Genomic DNA, 19,242 nt, shown 5'->3' with positions numbered 1-19,242 from the left:
AAATTCTGAAGTACAGTGAATTTACTCGGTTCCCGTGTTAGTTACATTGAATTTACATTCTCAACCTCATTCAAAATGAATACCCCTAAACGCCCCAGCAATCTGCCACTCCCGCCCCCTCCGTTACCTATATATACATTCCCTCTGCTCCTCTTTACGGTTCACTGCTTCCATACAGATGCTCCTGCTGTACTAAAATGTTTTCTGACATCACTCAGGGAACTAAATTTAGCTACATCAGCTACCAAAAACAAGCATTGGCATAGCCAATAGGTCTCGCCACCTGGCCTACAAAAAAAAAAAAACAAAAGCAAAGAAAAGACTACGAATCCGGACCCAACCACAAGACCGCGGAATATGCACAGCATAGTGAATCCGGAAAGATTCACGCTGCAAAACGTAAATACTTGTAAGGTCCCAAAAGCGAGACCTATTGGCTATGCCAATGCTTGTTTATTAATGTTGCTATAAAGTGTTTGTTTGGGTAGATATTCATTCTTATGAGTAAGTCAGCTTTTACCAGTGCTTTAAATCAAATGGCATGTATGTGGAAAGGGGGCTATGGAGAGATGAGGGTCACTTTTGCTTGGTGGTCGTGAGGGAATTAGAGAAGGAAGGGGGGGGGGGGCAAACGTGATTGTCTGTCACACCAAGCCCAGCAGCTCTAAAGCTGGTCCTGCGCACACGTCATGAACGTGACGCTCTCCGTCTCCGGTTTCCACACATTACAGAAGGGGGCTTTCTCTCTCCTCTCCCACACCCACTCTACTTCTCATGCTTTCCACAGCGGTGCTCCCTCCCTCCTCCCTCCTCCTCCACGCCCGCTCCGCTCCCTCAGCTGCCGCCCGGACGCGAGGTGCAGTCATTCTCTCGCAGCACGTGGGTGGGTGGGTCTCCCTGGGAGTGTCTGACAGCAGCTCCCGCCCTCAGCCGAGGCTGAGCTGCCCTGCCAGCCCACAGCCCTCAGTCTAACAGCGCCACTGACCAGGAACTGTCTGCGATTAGCCGGGATCTGTCCAGAGGGTCTGTCTGTCTGTCCCGAGGCAATGATGCACGCGACGCGCTGCCTTCTGATTCTGGGTAAGGAGAGAGATTATTTTACACACTTCGCTCTGTGTCCTCTGAGCTATAACTTTCTGCCTTTTGAGTATTTCCTCCATCATGCTCCGATGACCACCGCTTTTCTTCTTACTCTACATGTTGTATTTTTCCGCTTCTAGGCGCTGTAAATCAGTGTTTAAACTCAGGATATGGAAGTGCAAGGAGCTCGAACGCTTTGTTGCATTCTTTTAGTAAGCACCCGCGTGGCAGCGCGTTACTCGCTATTAAATATCAGGTCATTCATTCCTCGGGGCCGGGCTTTCTCTTCAAGTGATCTCAGTGACCCTCTCCGACCCCACACTGGGTGGTCTGAAATGGATCTGTGTCCAGAGAATCGAAGCCCCTCTCTGTGCGGGCACTCACTCTATTTATAACGCTCCCCTCCCATGGGGGGACCTATCAGTAGTGCAGCAGGCGCAGTGGCACCGGGACCCAATGATCTAAGGGTCTCTGGGGTTTAAGGGGCTCTGTGCACCCATATATGTGACTGCATTTCAGCACCTAAATGAGGACATTAGGGGTGGGGGTGTTTTCACTTTCATTAGTGCGCGTGGCAGTCTCCCTGCCAGTGGCAGGGGGCACGGAAGAGGGTCCCTGCTTTGGGCTGCATGTGGAAATGGGGTATCAGCAGAGTCCGAGGGTGCGATGGCTCCGTGAGGCCCCGCCCCCCAACATGCACAGCACACACCGGGCACGGGCGGTCTGGTCTCGATGCCACCCTGCCCTGCTGTGGTTTATAGATGTAAAATATGCCCTTTTATCCCACACTCTCAGAAAGTCACCGGCGTTGAAGCTGTGGTGAAAGAAGCAGAGCCTGTCTGCTTTCTAGTTACACCGTGCGCAGTCTGTTACCTTCCTCGCCCTTACAGCGCTCCGAAGCCCACTCGTGACAGGGCGGCACTACATAAAACTATACAAATAAATAAAGCCAATGGGTCACACTGGAGAGGGCAGACGAGGTGCCCTCAGGTTTCCTGGGGTGGGTCGAGTTATAAAGGGTGGGTGGGTCGAGCTGTGAGAGGTGGGTCGGTCTTGACGCCGCAGGAATCATTTGGAAATCATTCATCGCAGTGTTATGGGATCTTAGTCGGGGATATGTGGGTGGGAGGGGCCCCGGGGGGCGCCTTCCGTCTGGGCAGCAAAGAGGCCTTTGTCTCTGACGGGGACATCTCTGGTTGTGGGGTGGGGGTAGGGGCAGAGCAGCTCCCCAGAATGGATGGGGGCCTCATCTGTGCAAGAACGGCACCAGGCATTTCAATTACTGGAAACGGCTGCTGTTTGAAAGCACAAGGGATTTAAAGTGACATTTTGTGGGGACGCTAAGGGGACTGGTCATTCTTAAATTGAAGGGGAGGGTGTGCAGAAGCTCTAATTCGTTCCCCGGCACTGGGGTCATCAAGGTCTGACCCCCCTCCCGCCCCTCCCGCCCTTGGCTGTAAATGGGAGCTTAGGACCAGCGTTCTACAAAAGATGCCCAGTAGCACTGCCAGTAAATAACTCGTTTGCTAGTGGGAAGGGGGCGAAGTGGTAGCGAAATTCAGTGTGTCCCGCGCTTAAACTGGGCAGAACGAGGGGGCTCAGGTTTGAGGACTTAAAGGGTCTGCCCAAGATCACACAGTGTTTTCATAAACGGAAGACGAAGTAAGATCCACTTCGGGTTTGACTCCGGGGGACACAAAACATTTTCTCCACAGTCCATTTTTCATTTCAAGGTGTCATAAAGGTGGCGGCAAGTCCTAAATGAAGAACTTGTGTGGTCAGGACACAGCTGTACTGTACGTCATCTTGGTGAAAAAGAACTCCGTGCACCAATGCACGCTTGCTGATTTCTCAGTCTGTGGGAAACTCCACTTGGGGGGTCGGAAAGCAGTGAGTGAGGTCGGAGGAGGGAGGGGCTGGGCAATGCGTTCCTCTAAACCACGTGTGGCTCCTTTAATCCTAAACCCTGAGGGGATGCCCCCTTGATTGTCACTCCAGAAATCACCGAGTCACAATGCGCTTTCTATGCGGAGTGCCCTTTCTGCATTGCTCAGGGGGCAAGGCGCCCGCTGCAGTCATCAGCGTGCAGCAACGTGCAGTTCACAGGGTTGAATGGTGCAGGGTCAGCTCATTCTCTCATCTGCCCGAGGCCGATAATAAGTGCATTGCTGAGTAAACAGCCTAACTGTCACATGAGACTGCAGCAGCATTCCTACCGGCCATCACCATTCACACAGAGGACAGCCGGGTCCTGCTCGACTATCCTTATTATGCCGCACTCTCTCACACAGAAGCGCTTCGAAGCAGCTGCTAATCGCTCTAGAAAAACTAAATCTAGCACTGAACTATTGGCAGGACCACTCAAACTATGCGATTCTGAAGCCGTGCCTTTTTTTGTTGGCTTGCATAATTAGGGATTTGCCGCATGTGCCACATAATCCATCATCTGCTGCATAATCTGCAGATTTTAACAAATAAAATGGATCTAGCTCAAACGGATCAAAAGTTACTAAAAACGTGGGGATATGTGTTGGCGCGCTTCGGAAGACCTTCCCCAAGGTTAACTAGTCATCTTTCAGTTGCTTATCTATGTATTTGGTTTGTTAAACTGGTACTAATGAGGTGAAGTCTTTGCCCAGGCAGTATTGCCAGGTGTACAAATGGCAAAATAATAAAGTAATATTATCAAAAATGTGCCTTACTATGCTGCATAATTTATTCAACTTTGACGCATAATTGTAGGGCTGACTATTGCGGGCAAGATTCGTTGTTGCTAAAGGAAGCCAAGTTATCATTGCTTTACTCCGACTGGTGGCGACTTCTTGGCCCACAGTTCCCGCCGAGCCCTCTGTTGCCTTCAAGCTGTGTAATAATAACACCTCATCAAGGTGCCACGAGTCTATCCTGGACAGGGAGTGCGCTAAACGTTCTTATTATTTCTTTACATTTTCCTTAACGGGTTTAATGGTCATCAGAGTGTGTTACCACAGCCAGAAACAATACAACTTCGCATGGAGGGAGGTCATGGTGTAGATGGAAGATGAGTTGTTGACCGGTTGCCATATAATAATAAACAATGTTTCATCCGGGTCTTTCGTTGACAATGGAGCATCGAGTGACAGAACACAAAATAAAGGGCTAATCCTGCAGGAGATGTGGGGGGGATGTGGCATAACGGCTAGAGCGGTTGACCTTGGAGCTGGGGAACCGGGTTCGAGTCTCGGCTGGGACGTTCAACACCCTGTGATTCTTGGAAGGTAACCATCCATTAAAACGCAGTCATTACAACACACTACCTTTACAATGCAACTGCCTTTACATCACATGCCATTACAACGCATGCCATTACACCGCATGTCACTACATTGCATGCCATTACAACGCATACCATTACAAGGCATGCCGTTACAATGCATTATAAGGTGAGTAATGGAGATTTTTCAGTTTTAGGGTCGTATGGGTTTTGGGGTACATGAGAACAGTAATTTTTACCCCTACACTCTCCAACACTTACCCTACTGTTGCACTCACTGGAGTTGGAATAGTAATTTTTACCCCTACACTCTCCAACACTTACTCTACTGTTGCACTCACTGGAGTTGGAATAGTAATTTTTACCCCTACACTCTCCAACACTTACCCTAATGTTGCACTCACTGGAGTTGGAATAGTAATTTTTACCCCTACACTCTCCAACACTTACCCTACTGTTGCACTCACTGGAGTTAGAATAGTAATTTTTACCCCTACGCTATCCAACATTTACCCTACTGTTGCACTCACTGGAGTTGGAATAGTAATTTTTACCCCTACACTCTCCAACACTTACCCTAATGTTGCACTCACTGGAGTTGGAATAGTAATTTTTACCCCTACACTCTCCAACACTTACCCTACTGTTGCACTCACTGGAGTTAGAATAGTAATTTTTACCCCTACGCTATCCAACACTTACCCTACTGTTGCACTTACTGAAGTGGCAATAGTGATTTTTACCTATACAGTACCCAACACTTACCCGACTGTTGCCCCAAAAGTATTATGTGTTGTAATGGTATGCGAAGTAATGGTATGCGTTGTAATGGAATGCGTTGTTAATGGTAGTTTTAAAAAATGCACTGTAATGGCATGCTTTGTAAAATCATGCAATGTAATGGTAGTTACCATGTAAATACTGCATTGTACAAGCATGCGTTGTAATTGTTTGCAATGTAACGTCATATATTCTTCTGGGAAAATCGCTTAATCTCCCTGTACCTAACAAAAATGAATGTGTCGGTCTGTAATGCAACTGTTGCTTGTGTAACCGCTCTGATACCTTCGGGTCTAGTTTGCGCTATATAAAACTCAAAAACAAAAATGAATGTCATGGGGCCCTGATTCTCCCATTATCTTCCAAATATTAATTGGCCTTGGCTTACATGGCCCTCACCTTTAAGGTTTTCGGGCCCCGTGAAGAGTAGGGCTCCCGCCTACGCTGCAGGGAGCTGGGCTGTGCCGCTGAACATAGCTATAGAATAAATATATTGGCTTCGTTTGGGGCGAGATATCAGAATGGGCATTATTGAATCAGCATTACGCACCAGCGATCTGGGGGGAGTGAGTTAATATTAACTCTGGGGCTGCTTGGAGCTAGACAGTATCAAGGAAAAAGGTGCATAAAGGTGGGTACGGTGTGAAAGGAGGAAGGAGCCACCCAATTAAGAGATCAATGTAGCGCTTAATTTGTGCACGCAGATGCAAGGATACTGAACCCCCAACAGTCAAGGAATGGAAGAAGAGATTGGACCATATGTGGAGAAGCGTGGCTCAGTGGTTAGAGGCGGCAGAACCGGAAGCTGAGATCGGCCGTGGACCAGGGCTCGATTTCCCAGCCTCGGCGGGTCTCGGGATCAAAAATTCCACGGAGTCGACAATTCTCGCTCTGGTGCCTTCTCGACTCACGGTGTCACACTCTGCGACTCTGGGCAATAGCTTGCTTAATCTCCACTACGGCCCCTCGCGGCGGGATGCCTGGCTTTCACCTTGTGGATACCCGGCCGGGGTATCTCACAGGGGAATACCAGGACGGGTTCCGTAAGCAAGCGCCTTGAGACCCCTGGGTAATAGTGCACTATATAAATCGAAACACATTTACATTTACATTGCATGGGTTTAGATAACCCAGTGCATACAGACTGGATGTATAAAAATGTAGCAAGCGCGGGCGGACTACTAGGGAATTTGTCTAGAAACAATTGACTCACCTAAACGGTTGGACTTCCGGGGTCAAAAGTCATGCATGTCGGAGGCAACTCTTAGAACCGAGACAGGGCGATCCACCACTGCAGGGTGCGGGAGTGAGGGATGAGAGGCGCGAGGGATGGGGATCAAGGTTGGACGACTGTTCTTTGCTATTATTGTTTAGTAAAACATTTGTTATGTCTGTACTTTCAATGGCCTGATCCAAATAACTTCAACAAAATGTGTTGTAAAAAAAATGTGTGCCAGTGGCTGTTAGCAGTACCTAATAAATGTGTAACAACAATTTATTTTTTGTGATTTTTAGAATAAAAAATATTTTATTTCTGAAAATATAAGACTGTGAATTAAACATTACTAAGGTCTGTGGGGGAGGTAGTGATCTTCAGAGTGTCTCAATCATTCAAATGATCCGCTTTCCATGCAGTCTGTCTCTGTCAGACACTTACGCCTTTTTCTACCATCATCTCTTTCCTCTTCAGCGCCGACTTTTAACTCTCCGTCTATATGTAGTTCCTTTCATCTCCTCATTTCAACTATCTGCAATACACTACCATCCCACTCATAAGCACTACATTTCCTTGTCCTTCGGTGCTTTCCAGTTCCAACACCTGAGCACCTCCTTAGCACCCCATCATAAATGCCATCACAGTGCGCACTATGACTCAGAGGTTCTATAAAAAAAAGAAACACATCTAGAAAAAGCAAACATTCTTAGGGTAGGCAAGATGATGCAAAATGCGAAATGTAAACGGGGCTGCGCAGCTGGCATGGATTGCCTTGAGGGTTTTATTGTCCCTGCTGTGAAATCTGTCAGTGTTTTGCCAGTAATGTTAAAGATATGAATATAGGGCCGAAGGTCAGTGTTTAATTACTGGCAGGTCTGAGATCAGGGCCGGACTGAGAGCCCAAAGCAGCCCTTGCAATGTTGTCAGACAAGCCACCCTCCACGGGGGGCAAGTGTGAAGCATTGCTGCTTTTGTTGGGAGCTGATATTGCAGCGCTGCAGCAAAACCTGCCCCTCCATAACAAAACCAGTCCCCACCACTGCAAAACCGGCTCCCACCCTTCGACCCTCCTGGGGTATCACCCAGTGCCCGCTATGGCCAGTCCGGCCCTGTCTGAGACCCGGAGGGCCCGGGCCCACTCAAAGCCCCCAAACCTGCTGCTGTTGGTACTCTCTGAGATGATTCAGTGCAGGAGTGACATGGACGTATTTTCAGGTGTGATAGGTCCCTGGGGGGCACTTTGATGGGGGCTTTTTGTGCCCCAGGGGAGCCAAAAAGAAGGGGTGTCCCTTCATTTAGTCTGAAGAGGAGCAGCGCCTGGGAAGCTTGCTCGAGTCCTTCCTTGGAGGATGAATGGTTTGATGGTTATTCTTGGTACCAGCTGCCAATGGGTACCTTTTGCCATGGTTTTATGTGTAAATGAAGTTTTTGTTTGTGGCCAGCAGTGTATGTTGTCATTTATCAAGACCTTGATGCTTCTGTAGCGTGGCTTGGGAGCTTGCCCATCAACCCTCTGATTTACTGAGACGTCCATAATGAGTTATTTATTTAAGGTAAGAGTTTGCCCACCCCACAGTCACCATACCACTGCTACACCTGCTGCTCCCCTTCTTGTTACCAAAGGCCATGCCAAGGAACAGTAACCAGGAAGCTTATTTGCTTGAACACATTAATTTTATTAAACAAGGGGGGGTGGGGGTGGGTAAGAGGGAGAACATCTTAGAATAACATTATAGGCAGGGCAGCTGCAATCAAGCAGCTGGGGAGGGTCATATTATGGGGCCATATAATGTTGCAGGGTTGAGCCAATAATGCGGCAAGAAGAGGCAAATTACGCGACGCAATGCAGCACATTTTGTGATAGTGTTACTTCATTATTTGGTCACTGTTACATGTCTCAACACTGTGTGGGCACTGGTTGCACTTCATTAGTACCAGTTTAGCTCCCAAATACAGCAAAAGGCAACAGACAAGTGACCAGTCTGCTTTGTAAAAGGCTGTTCACTGCGCTGCAACACGTGTCTCTGCGTTTTTAGTAACTTTTGAATCGATTGAGCTAGAAAGTAGTTTGTTTGTGAAAATCAGCAAATTATGTTGCAGATGATGGATGGGGCAAATCTATAATTATGCAACAAATCTTGCTGCTGCACAGCCGCAAAATTCCAATGGCCTTTACTATGGGTGAACCCCCCTATTATATATGCATTCATGTATATATGTTCATAGTCTTGCTGACCATGAACATGACCTATTCAGACTTCAAGGCGCTGTGCATAAGCAATGGGCTAGCACTTTCCTGCTCTCTGGCAAGCAGTCAAACAGAAATATGTGTACAGTAACATGAAAAGGTGAACTTATGACCAGTCCAGTGGCTTGGGCTTTGGTGTATCTGGCCACAACATGTAGGCGCTTTGCTTAAATGGTAAATGGGACTCTTTGGGTGAATGTACCCAACCTTGTCGTCCAGGTGGCGCTCCCAGAAGCATTCGGGCTGGACTTTGCTCTTCAGGTACATTGCATTGCTGTTACTTCCTGCTGCGCCTGTTTCCACGTGACTGTTGGCATCCAGACAATCTCTTGCGCAACCAGGAAATGTAAACGGGCATCAGACAGAGAGATCAAACTCGCTCCTTGAAGTTCTCTTGGCAGACGCCAAGTGCAAGTGCATTAAGTCTTGGTTATGTGGGTGAAGTGGGCGCAGCTTGAAAGGTTGGGCAAAGTGCTAGCCTGCGGGGCGGTCCAGAGAGTTAAACGATTGCAGCTGAGACGTGCAGTGAACTGAAGGTTATTGGGCCAAAATCTAGAAAGGCCTGCTCAGCACTTGCATTGTTCTGATTTCGGTGACTGAGTACTCTTATATCGTTTAGTTACACCTTAAATATATTGTGCTTAGAAACAGCAGTAGTGTGGTATGAAGTGCTATGTAAAAAAGTAGTTATTATTAAGCAGTGTGTAAGGGTTGTGACATCACGTGGTGTGATCTACTTGGAAATTAGACGATTACTAGTAAGGGCAGTGCCTCAGAAGGTCCTAATGGAGTGGGGCAGAATTAGAGGCATGGCTGGACCCTCGCCTCTCTGGATTTTGAGTCATCAGGCGCGTTGAGTAGTTACCCAACTTCCCCAGAAGGCATTGGTGTCTGATAGCGGATGTCTTGTCTTGGGGGCATTCCCAATGGAGCCTTGGCCACACAGGGAAGTCAGTCTTTGCCGAGGTCTTGACACCAACCTTTGCTCGCGCACTTTAAGGCTGGACTCCACCTGTGGCCCAGGTTAATATGTGATTTCAACCCATTGCCACTTGCTAAAGGCAATGGGTTCGTCCAATCAAGCCCTCGCCGCAATCCCACGCATCCAAAGATCCACCATGGGGGGAAGATCCTTCTCCTACTTAGCAGCCAAGACCTGGAACTCTCTCCCCACCCACCTCCGCCTTACACAGAACCACCTCTCCTTCAGAAAACAACTAAAAACTTGGATATTCGATATGTAAAGTTCCCCCCTCCTACAAGCGCCTTGAGACCCTCTGGGTGAGTAGTGCGCTATATAAATTCGAACTTGACTTGACTTGATTTGTCAAAGGAAATTCTTGGCTTATAGAGGCTCCCATCTCAAACACTGCCACCGCCATATTGGGGACTATTCTAAACATTATAAGGATCTGTGACAAAATACGGACACTGGCACACCGGAAGTAATATTTGGCATATCAGGCACCAGAATATTGGATGTGATTCTTGGCATGAAGGAGGATATCTGTGGAACATATGAGGAGGACAACCCTAACAAAATGCTGGCCCTAACACACCAGAGGTCAATTTTGACATGGAAGGGACCCGTGGTATATGGATAACTTTAATTGCGAATTTCTGGGACTGACATATTGTATGTAATTGTTGGCAAAAGGGGCGCCATTGGAATATGGGGGCACTTATGACAAAATGCTTTCCCTGCCGCAATGGAGGTCCATTTTGACATATAAGGGCACCCTTAACAAATTTTGGAGAAAAAAAAGGGGGGGGATCAACTACTTGAGGGCGTCAAGATTCATTGACTTGGCCGACCATGAATGGAAATGTGAAAAGTTTGCTTTGAAGTGCACTATTTAACTGCATTTTTTTCAAAATGTTCTCAAGGAGGGAATCTCTCCGAAACCCTCAGAAGAAGTCTGTCTCGTTTACTTCACTCGCCGCAGTTAGGGGCAAGTATTGTATCCTACCCCACCCCTTTGAGAGATCACGTCAGCACCCTAGTGCAGGTCTATACAAAAGAGGCATTTGTCTTGTGTCTTTATTTTAATCACACAGATATTATGGAACGCTAGGGATGTCAATTATGGTGATATCATCTGGGTTAAGGTCAGTTAACATCACTGTGTGGGAACATTTAGGGACTGTACACAAGTAGCCACCAGGCCTGCAGCGGCGTGGTGGCCGCCCGGGGGAAACGAGCAGCATGCGATAAAAATCTTTTTAAAGCGGCACATTATGTTTATCAGGAGGTCATGTTAGTTAAATAAAACGCGCCTGTCTCACTGCAAATAGCTGATGTGCTTATTAGCAGAAAGTGGAAATGAAAAAAGGTCCCTATTCTGCCTAGATTTGGAAAAAGTACACACACTTGAAATTTATAAACCCATTGATATCATAACCACGTATCACAGAAATTTGTTATCCTTTTTAAAAAACTACAAAGTTGACAACTTTGTAGTTTTTTAAAAAGGATAACACATTTCTGTGAATTGACACCATTTTTAACTGTTTTTAATGGCACTATGAATGTATTATTTTTATATTAAATAAATTGTACAATTGTCTAAATACTATTTCAAATTTTTTTTGAAGTTTTTTGTCTATTGTTGTGATCTATTCGATACGTGGTTATGATATTAATGGGTTTATAAATTTCAAGTGTGTGTACTTTTTCCAAATCTAGGCAGAATAGGGACCTTTTTTCATTTCCATTCATTGCTCCTTGTCCCTAATTGGATTTCTAAGGAGACCTCCCTGCCTTTTGATAATTATACTTATTAGCAGAAATACATGGGATCTGCTGTCAAATTGTGGCTTCCAGGCGCTCTTCTGTGCCAGCAGCTCCCACCCTACACATGGGCATCTCCCCACTAGTGATACCCTTCAGGTGGCAGGGGTCCGCTACTTGCAGTGACCGTTGTCCAATGTTCTCCAAAATTTGTAATGCTGTGTGCCCCGCTTGTAAAAATAAGTCATCCATCCACCCCGCAACAACAAACATTGTCTCACAATTATTCCATAAAACTGTTGGGTCTGAAATGAAATGAAATGAAATGAAAATGGGATTTGTAGAGCGCTGCAGTTGCCCTGAGGCGTCCAGGCGCTGGAAAAAAACAGAAACTGCCCTCATAGGTTACTATTTATTAAACAGGAGAGTTTTAAGCTGTTTCCTGAAGCTAGTTAGGTTGACATTATTTCGCATCTGCAGAGGGAGGGTGTTCCAGAGTTTGGTTACATTGTACGAGAACGAGCGTCCTCCTGCTATGGCTCTAAAAATTCTAGGGATTTTGGCTAGTGATGCAGTTGAGGAACGAAGAGTCTTGTTGGGCAGGTATGGAGAAATCAGGGAGCAGTTGATTTCTGGGCCCATTTTCCAGAAAGTCTGGTGGGCAATGCAAAGAGCTTTAAACTTCACTCTGTCCCTAACAGATTTAAACATTCAAACATTGCAGTGATGTTCAGTTATCTTTTTAAAAAATACAATCAGGTATATGATTGCCAATCTACTATTGGCCTGGGCTCCCTAAACGTATCAAATTCTCTCCACAATGATCATTCATCACAAACGATGGAGAGGGATTTTGAGGATTATTTGGAGCCCTCACTCCCTCCTTCACACTCACACCCACTCCCACCCAGGACACAGGGACAAAGGCCATTACTGATGGCCCATTAAAGAATGGCTCGCTGCCGCCCTGGTTTCTTTCACTAAAAACACTGAACTGTGTTCAGCATGATGTTTGTCTCTGTTTCCCAGGGGCTTAATAAACACTCATCTTGGCAGGGCCTGGGGCCTCCCCTGAGATCTATGTAGGCCCCCCATGGAGCAGGGGAGGGTCTTCTCCTTCAATTTGAAGAGCTATGTTTTGCTGCACTGGAGGCATGCCAGTGCAATAACCCCACAGTTTCATAAATCCTGACTCTTTACTGTGGCTTCCATATAAATTCTTCAATAGTCTGAAAAGGGGACATTCTGGGGAGGGTAAATGCGAGCCAGCTGTCTCACTTTCCCAGCTCTCAATGCTTAAGGACAGGATTGTGGTGGCCAACAACAGCCCGCTAAGGGTGAGGTTCTGCAGGTCAGATTTATAGCAGAACCATGGGCCAGAATCACATTAGGGCTCACTATTAGCGGCAGTGCTTAATTTGTAAAACAAATAAGTGCCAGGGCCCTCGTCAGGAGGTCACCGCAGCTTGCAACACCCACTGCCAGCGCTGCCAATGACAGTACCTACACAACTACTACCCTTCACACTGCCACAAGTGTGACAATGTAGACTGTTCGATTCTCCCAAAAGCTACAAGTATTAGTTGTTTTAATGCATATTGAATGAATCAATAAGTGTTTTTCTGCTTGTCTCTAAATTACACAAACAGCTCCACCATGTGGCAGCTGTCATAAGTGCTGGTGCGAAAAATAAGTGCTGGTGCTGAGCACCGGAAACCACAGGCTCAAATTAAGCACTGCTCAGTAGCTATTCTGAGCACCCACACAGCAACTTGTTGACCTGACATCTGCCTCTGACCATTCACTAAAAGAAGCTCTAGCATCTGATCATCAAGTAGCTTCAATCATTTTTGTCTGTTAAAAAACAAAATAATGGGTGTGGTGTTTACGTCTAGTGTAAGCCAAAGGCCTTTTGATTTTATCCAAATTACATGTCCAATATACCTGCTGGATGTTTCAGCCAGACATCGTCATTCATCTGTTTGCTGTGTTGTTCGCGTTTTTCTTCTGTCCACTACAGCATACAGCATAGCGCAGTGAGGCAGTCCTCTTACACTATTGGCTAACCTCATTGTGAGTGATGGCATTCTGCTTTTTCACACGGAGCCTATCTGCACACTAAATAGTTCCATTCATGGCCAGGCCTGCTTTAGCAATGTGTGCCTTTTGAAACCATAACAAAATATGCTTTAGCCATTGGTTTTTTTTGCATTAGCAAGGACCCAGCAAATTGCCCAAAAATAAAGTTTTACAAAAACCATGACAAAAAAAACAGACATTGACATAGCGAAAAGTCCAGTCCTATTGGTTTTGTCAATGCTATGTGACCTTTGCTGAAGGTTCCTGAAAGTCATGCCGGGGTTGGTTGACCATAAGCAGGGCCACTGGAATTACACGATTGTGCGGCCACAGGGATTTTCACAGTTATAGATTTGCCATATTCACCACATAATCCACCATTTGCCACATAATCGGAAGATTTGAACAAAAATTAAGTTTTGTTTCTAGCTCAAACAGTTAAAAAGTTACTTGAAATACACCAACACGTGTTGCAGCACAGTGGAAGGCCCTTTGCAAAGCTAGGTTTAAGACCTTTCTGTTGCTTATTGCTATATTTGTGTTGAACTGGTTCTAATGAGGTGCAAACAATGCTGAGACAGTGGTACTAAGTGTAAAATTATGAAATAATAAAGTAATACTATTAGACAATGTACGGCATTATGCCGCATAATATACCCTTTCTTGCTGCATAATTCACTCACCCCTGCCGCATAATTTGGTCATCTCCTACCGCATAATTCTAGTGGCCTTGACCATAAGTGTCAGTGTCACCAGTGCATGTTGTTTCACCTCTGGAATGCCCACATTCTTCGAAGCTAATACGTAAAGGCATTTGTAGACATGCTTCCTATCAACTGAAAAGATAGGACTGAAATTTTAGATTACAATGGTTGGCAAAAGGAAAGGCCAGGACTGGAACCCTGGAGCCCTACGTTCAATGGAAGGTTTGATCCTTAGTCCAGTCTAGTTTCAGTGTCTGCAGCAAGCCTCTTATATCCACATTAATGCTTCTTGCACAGTCAAAGCCCCTTACAAGGCACTCATGCACAGTCAAGTAAGTGTGAGCCACAGACGATGATTGAAACGGACCAGATCTATTGGGAAAGAGGTTCCCAATCTTTTCTAATTTTACAAAAACAGTTTCTTACTTTTTGTTAAAAGAACATGTTCCTGAATGGTGACAAGTATGGACGTCAACACCAGATAGATTTTCCTATGTTGTCGGTCTTCATTGAATCTCTGAGTGAGCCGGCTGTTATTTACGTGTGTAGTGCTGAATTCAAGAGCACAGTCATTCACTCACCCATTCATCCACTAGTGGGTGGTGCAAGCTGTGGTGACCACCATGTCTGTAAAAAGGCAGAAGACTTGTTTGTAAATTATAGTATGTTATTAAAGTGTGACTTATTGGTGATGGTCAGGACCTTAGTCTGGACATGTACACAGACCATCAGCCAATAGAGGGTCATTGGTGCAATGACATCTGTAAAGTTCTACATGCGATTCTTCAGTTCTGCAACAATATCATCAATCGAGCCAATGGAGTAAGAGCCGCTCACCTTTGTTTTCGCCCATATTCTGACGACACACGTTTGCAAGCTTGACCTCGTAATATAACCAAAACTTTGTGAACCCCTTTTTTACAAAATGCCTGCTATTCACAAGCACCACCAAATATTGATTTCTACACAGAGGAGCAGGTCTGCTAAGAGGCTGGAAGTCATTGTCTGAGAAGCTTGAGTTTCATAGAAAGTGGGGCAACGGAGGTGAGAGGCGGAGTGAGAAGGACCTCAATCATACATCTCGAAACTCTGGAATATTTTCGGCTTCTAGAATTGTCCTCAACAGATGTCTACCCGGCTGTGGTTAGTTTGTTGTCTACCTGTCCCGGTAATCCATTTAGGTATAGACTGTCGGGCTGACGGGCGGATCTTATTTTTGGTGATGACCGAAGTTGGGAGTTCTGTCTTAGTCGCTCGAAGAAGTCACATCTTTCTAGTTTCTCTAACAAATAAGCAACCTCAGACTATTCAAGATGGAAGAACATTGCAAAACTGTTGATCCATAGCTACATCTCCCAATCGGAATGCATAGATTGCATAAAGTGAGTAGCACTGTGATCTGCAGGCAACCTTACTAACTAAAAGCCCTGCTGAGGAAATGTGAGACTTAGAGAAGTCACAGGCCAGAACTATTCGTCAGTGTTCAGAACCACTCATTTCGTTCAGAATCTAGAACCGCTGAGTTCAGGATCCACATTTAAATTCCCACTGCCCAAGACGAATCAAAAAGCATAGAACTAAAGTTTCTTCCATCAGACTCAGAACTCAGCCATAGTAGAGAACTCTATGTGGGTGTGCATTTATAATTACAGAGCACTAACCTAGCTAGAGGTAAACTGATGCTGTGCAACTTGGTGTATAGAAGATACAATACTATGTACAGAAGGCATGTTAGCAGTGGGAGAATGAGTCTGAATGGAGGGCGTTGTGGGTGGGCAGAAAGAATCAGTAAGTATCTAGATCCTGTCAGGCATGCCAGCATCTTGAACTCCATGGGCAGTAATAAAATTCTTTGAGTATAAGTCAAAAGTGGATCAATCTCTGAAGCCTGCCTTTGTCTAGAATCCCAGAGATGATTCATCACACAAACTCTGAGGTTTAGCCGCTCTCTAGTCCTCCGTACATCATTCATCGCACCGAACCTAAAGCTCAGTCAGTATCTAGAACCACCGAGAACATTCATCCACAGAATCCCAAAGCTCAGCCATGTCTAGAGCATCTTAGATGAGTTGGCTCAGGAGCCCAGTGCCCAGGCTGCAGTCAATCATTAACTGTCCTCTGCCCTAGGCTGGCTCTACCTCAGTGCCTGCATGAACTGCTTCTGCTTGTGTTTACACCATGTTCAGTATTATGGGTCTTGCGGTTCCGCGGCAGGAAGAGCGCACTTCCTCAAATACACTTCTTTGTTTTAGGTTTTAGTAGTCATCACACTTTTTTGCAATTAAGAAGTATGTGAATGAAGACTGCAGGAAGGGTTTAGAGAAGTTTGTGTAGATATGTTATTGCTGTTTTGCATATTAGTGCCACCTTGGATAAGCCATTGTGCAGGCCGGCTACATATGTTAATGCTTTTTTGGACAGAAAATCCCCTGACTTAAGATCATTATAGCAAACTGTAGATTTTTGACCCCCCACTGCAGCACACAATTATGGGTGTGTGCTAGAGACATGTGTATAACCCAGATTAAGACCCATAATAGAGGGCTGTGGTCTGTAGGGGCACATCATATGCACCCTGAATAACAACATTGACTCTCATCAGCTTGCTGAGCTGCAGATGACTGACAGTGGTGACAGCAATAAAGATTATAGGGCCAGGTTGTCATTTCCGCCTGTTTTTGTCAAAGAGATTTTCCTATGAACCTCTTCCACCTTTTTGAAATGTGTCTGCCCCCAGCAACTGGATCTTTCTCACATCCATGTGGGACATGGATGTCACAGGTCTATGATTGTATACTGTGTAGAGAAAGTGTGTGGAGCCTGAGTGATATATGTAGCCACACTAGAATCCATTTTCTATTCCCTCCATCTCTGTGTGATGCCTGAAATGGAGGGTTGGAAATAGCCCAGAAAACAGATGTGAATTGCAGGGCTTCTTCAGACTATTTCAAGGATCCTTTGTTAGAGGGTCAGTGTTATAATGTTTTTATTGTTATATGCATCTCCCTTTGCTGTCATAAGTGTGTTTTACTATCTCCATCCATTTGATTGTTTATGTTTACTATAGGGGGTGGGGTGATGTACAACAGTCAGACTCCTGGGTGCAGAAGAGAGGAGAAGGGTGACCCTTTGAGGTTTAGGGAGTTTCCTCAGACCTTTCCTGGCCCTCAGTTCACTGGCAGGACTAACCCAAGTGGTTAAAAGGCAGTTAAATGGGCCAGCCTCCATTTGTTTTTGTTTTGTACCCCTGACCTTGGTCTCTCCTACCAAGAGACTACCCTACAGCTCAGTCCAACTATCCTACTAGTACATTGTAGCAAAGATCATGGTCACACCAGTGGCAACAGAGCAATCGTTCTGTCTCCATGGCTGAGGTAAGCATCGCCAACTCACCTCGCCACGTTCAGGACCAGAACCAGGGGAAGCTTGACAGCTTCACAGGAAAAGTTGCCTTGAAGCCTGCCTTGAAGGAAGGAACAAGCAGATCAATTGCTGAGGAGTGGCATTGGGAATGTATTTGATTGAGTAAGATGCCACCAAGAAAAATATGACAATCAAGGAAGCTGAGGAGGAGACAGACTGTGACAGCCACTTTATCTGGAGAAAACCTGCCCGCTTGTGACAGCCATTAATGAAGTGCTCAGAGAGCGACCCCGCTATCAGAACCTACCGCATCTAAGTAGGTGGTGCTATAAACTTGCAACTGGCATCAGTCGTTGCACTGGACTAAACTGTGCGAATAAGGAAGGCCGCCCCCACTCACGGATGAGGACATCAATTGATTTCCTATTCACCCCTGCAACTTGGGCAGACTTCTAGTTTTGTATGGGGAGGGGGCTGCTGTTTAGGTCCAAGGAAGAACCTGAGAAGCAGGACTCATCACACCACAAACACCATGACTGCCTCACTGTTGCTTCTCTGCCAGTACTGGAGCTGCCTATACTAAGCCTGCCTAAACAGGCGTATGCTGGTGTGTTACCACTGATTTCAACAAATGGTGGCTGGTCCAGGGAGAAATATAGGTATTCCAATCAGTGGCTGTGTGCGGTGCACCCCATCTTGATTGGCAGAGCCGCCAACCAATGGCAAACTTCAGGCATGGATGCCAGAACTAAAGAAAGGAAAGGAAAATAATATCGCCCAGATGTATTATTATAAGCACTTGTGTTTTCTGACAAGTATGTACAGTAACTAATCCCCTTGTGTTAGCTATAAAGTACTTTTCTTCTGGCTGGGCAGTATTAGATATTTTATTGAGTTCTGAGCTTCTAACCTTGCACCTCCCACCTGAGTAAGCCTTGAACTGTTTGACTTCCTTACACTGAGGGTTGAGTTCTAAAGGGGTGTTCTAGGTTCTTGGTTTTGGTTTCAATAGTAGGGTTAACCCCTTCACAGCTGTGGTGGTAAATAGACCTGAATGGCTCACTCTTAGCCTAGTGACACCTGACTGCCTGGGAGTCCTGAAAAAAGTACCCACAGTGATTCCCCAGCTCTTGTCCAAAGGTTAGGGTTTGGTTTCACTTTTCATCTTCCTTGCCTGCATGAGAGCCAAAAAGAGTGTTCCAATAGAAAGGGAAGACGTGGATCTAAAGCTGAGGGCTGCAGGATTGTGAACGTCCCAAGCGTCACCGTATAGCAATCAAGCAGGGCAGTGGACCCTGCTACCCTTAAAAATGTTGTTACTGTTAGGCAACTTTGCTTGCCAGGAGACCAAAGCTGGTGTGGCTTCTGTCTTTGTCTAGATGGGTTGATGGAAAAGACACTGTGTGAAATCCTTAGCATGCTGCAGAGTCTATGAGTGAATCTACAAGTAGAGTCTCTATATTACATACTTGGAGATTCAGTGAATGTAAATGTTATTTCTTGCCTTCTCTATCCAGCTAGATGCAGCATTAGAGTCAAAACAGCTGGAGACAGAGAAAGTCCTGCAGAAAGGCAGGCAGAGAGAGGCAAAGTCAGAGCAAGGGAAAGTATGCAATATAAGGAAACCGAGATGGCGACAACAACAGAGGGCAGTGACTGAGAATCTACGTACTCTGCACATACTCTGCGCCTACAGTGATCGAGCCACCAGTTCACAATGGCCTCCTTGCCGGAGCTCCTCATGGTGGAGACATTTCTCGAACCACGATGGTCCATGGCGGAGCAGTG

General features: G+C 45.9%; 1 protein-coding gene across 2 annotated transcripts in view; it reads left to right on the top strand.

Moving 5' to 3' along the window:
* The first annotated feature begins 938 nt into the window (after window positions 1-938).
* ADGRE5 (adhesion G protein-coupled receptor E5) overlaps window positions 939-19,242 on the top strand; it is a 168,742-nt gene continuing 150,438 nt past the window's right edge. Inside the window, exon 1 of one of the 2 annotated variants that reach the window (XM_086961088.1) lies at window positions 939-1,080. In XM_086961088.1, coding sequence (XP_086817214.1) covers window positions 1,047-1,080 — 34 coding nt within the window. In that variant the 5' untranslated portion in view covers window positions 939-1,046. The remainder of the gene's footprint in view (window positions 1,081-19,242) is intronic. The other variant, XM_086961097.1, reaches the window with a different exon arrangement.

The sequence above is a fragment of the Lissotriton vulgaris genome, chromosome 1_1 (assembly GCF_964263255.1).
Source record: "Lissotriton vulgaris chromosome 1_1, aLisVul1.2, whole genome shotgun sequence".
Classification (NCBI taxonomy): domain Eukaryota; kingdom Metazoa; phylum Chordata; class Amphibia; order Caudata; family Salamandridae; genus Lissotriton; species Lissotriton vulgaris.
The sequence above is the reverse complement of the archived record's forward strand: the minus strand, read 5'-3'. Positions and strand labels throughout refer to the sequence as shown.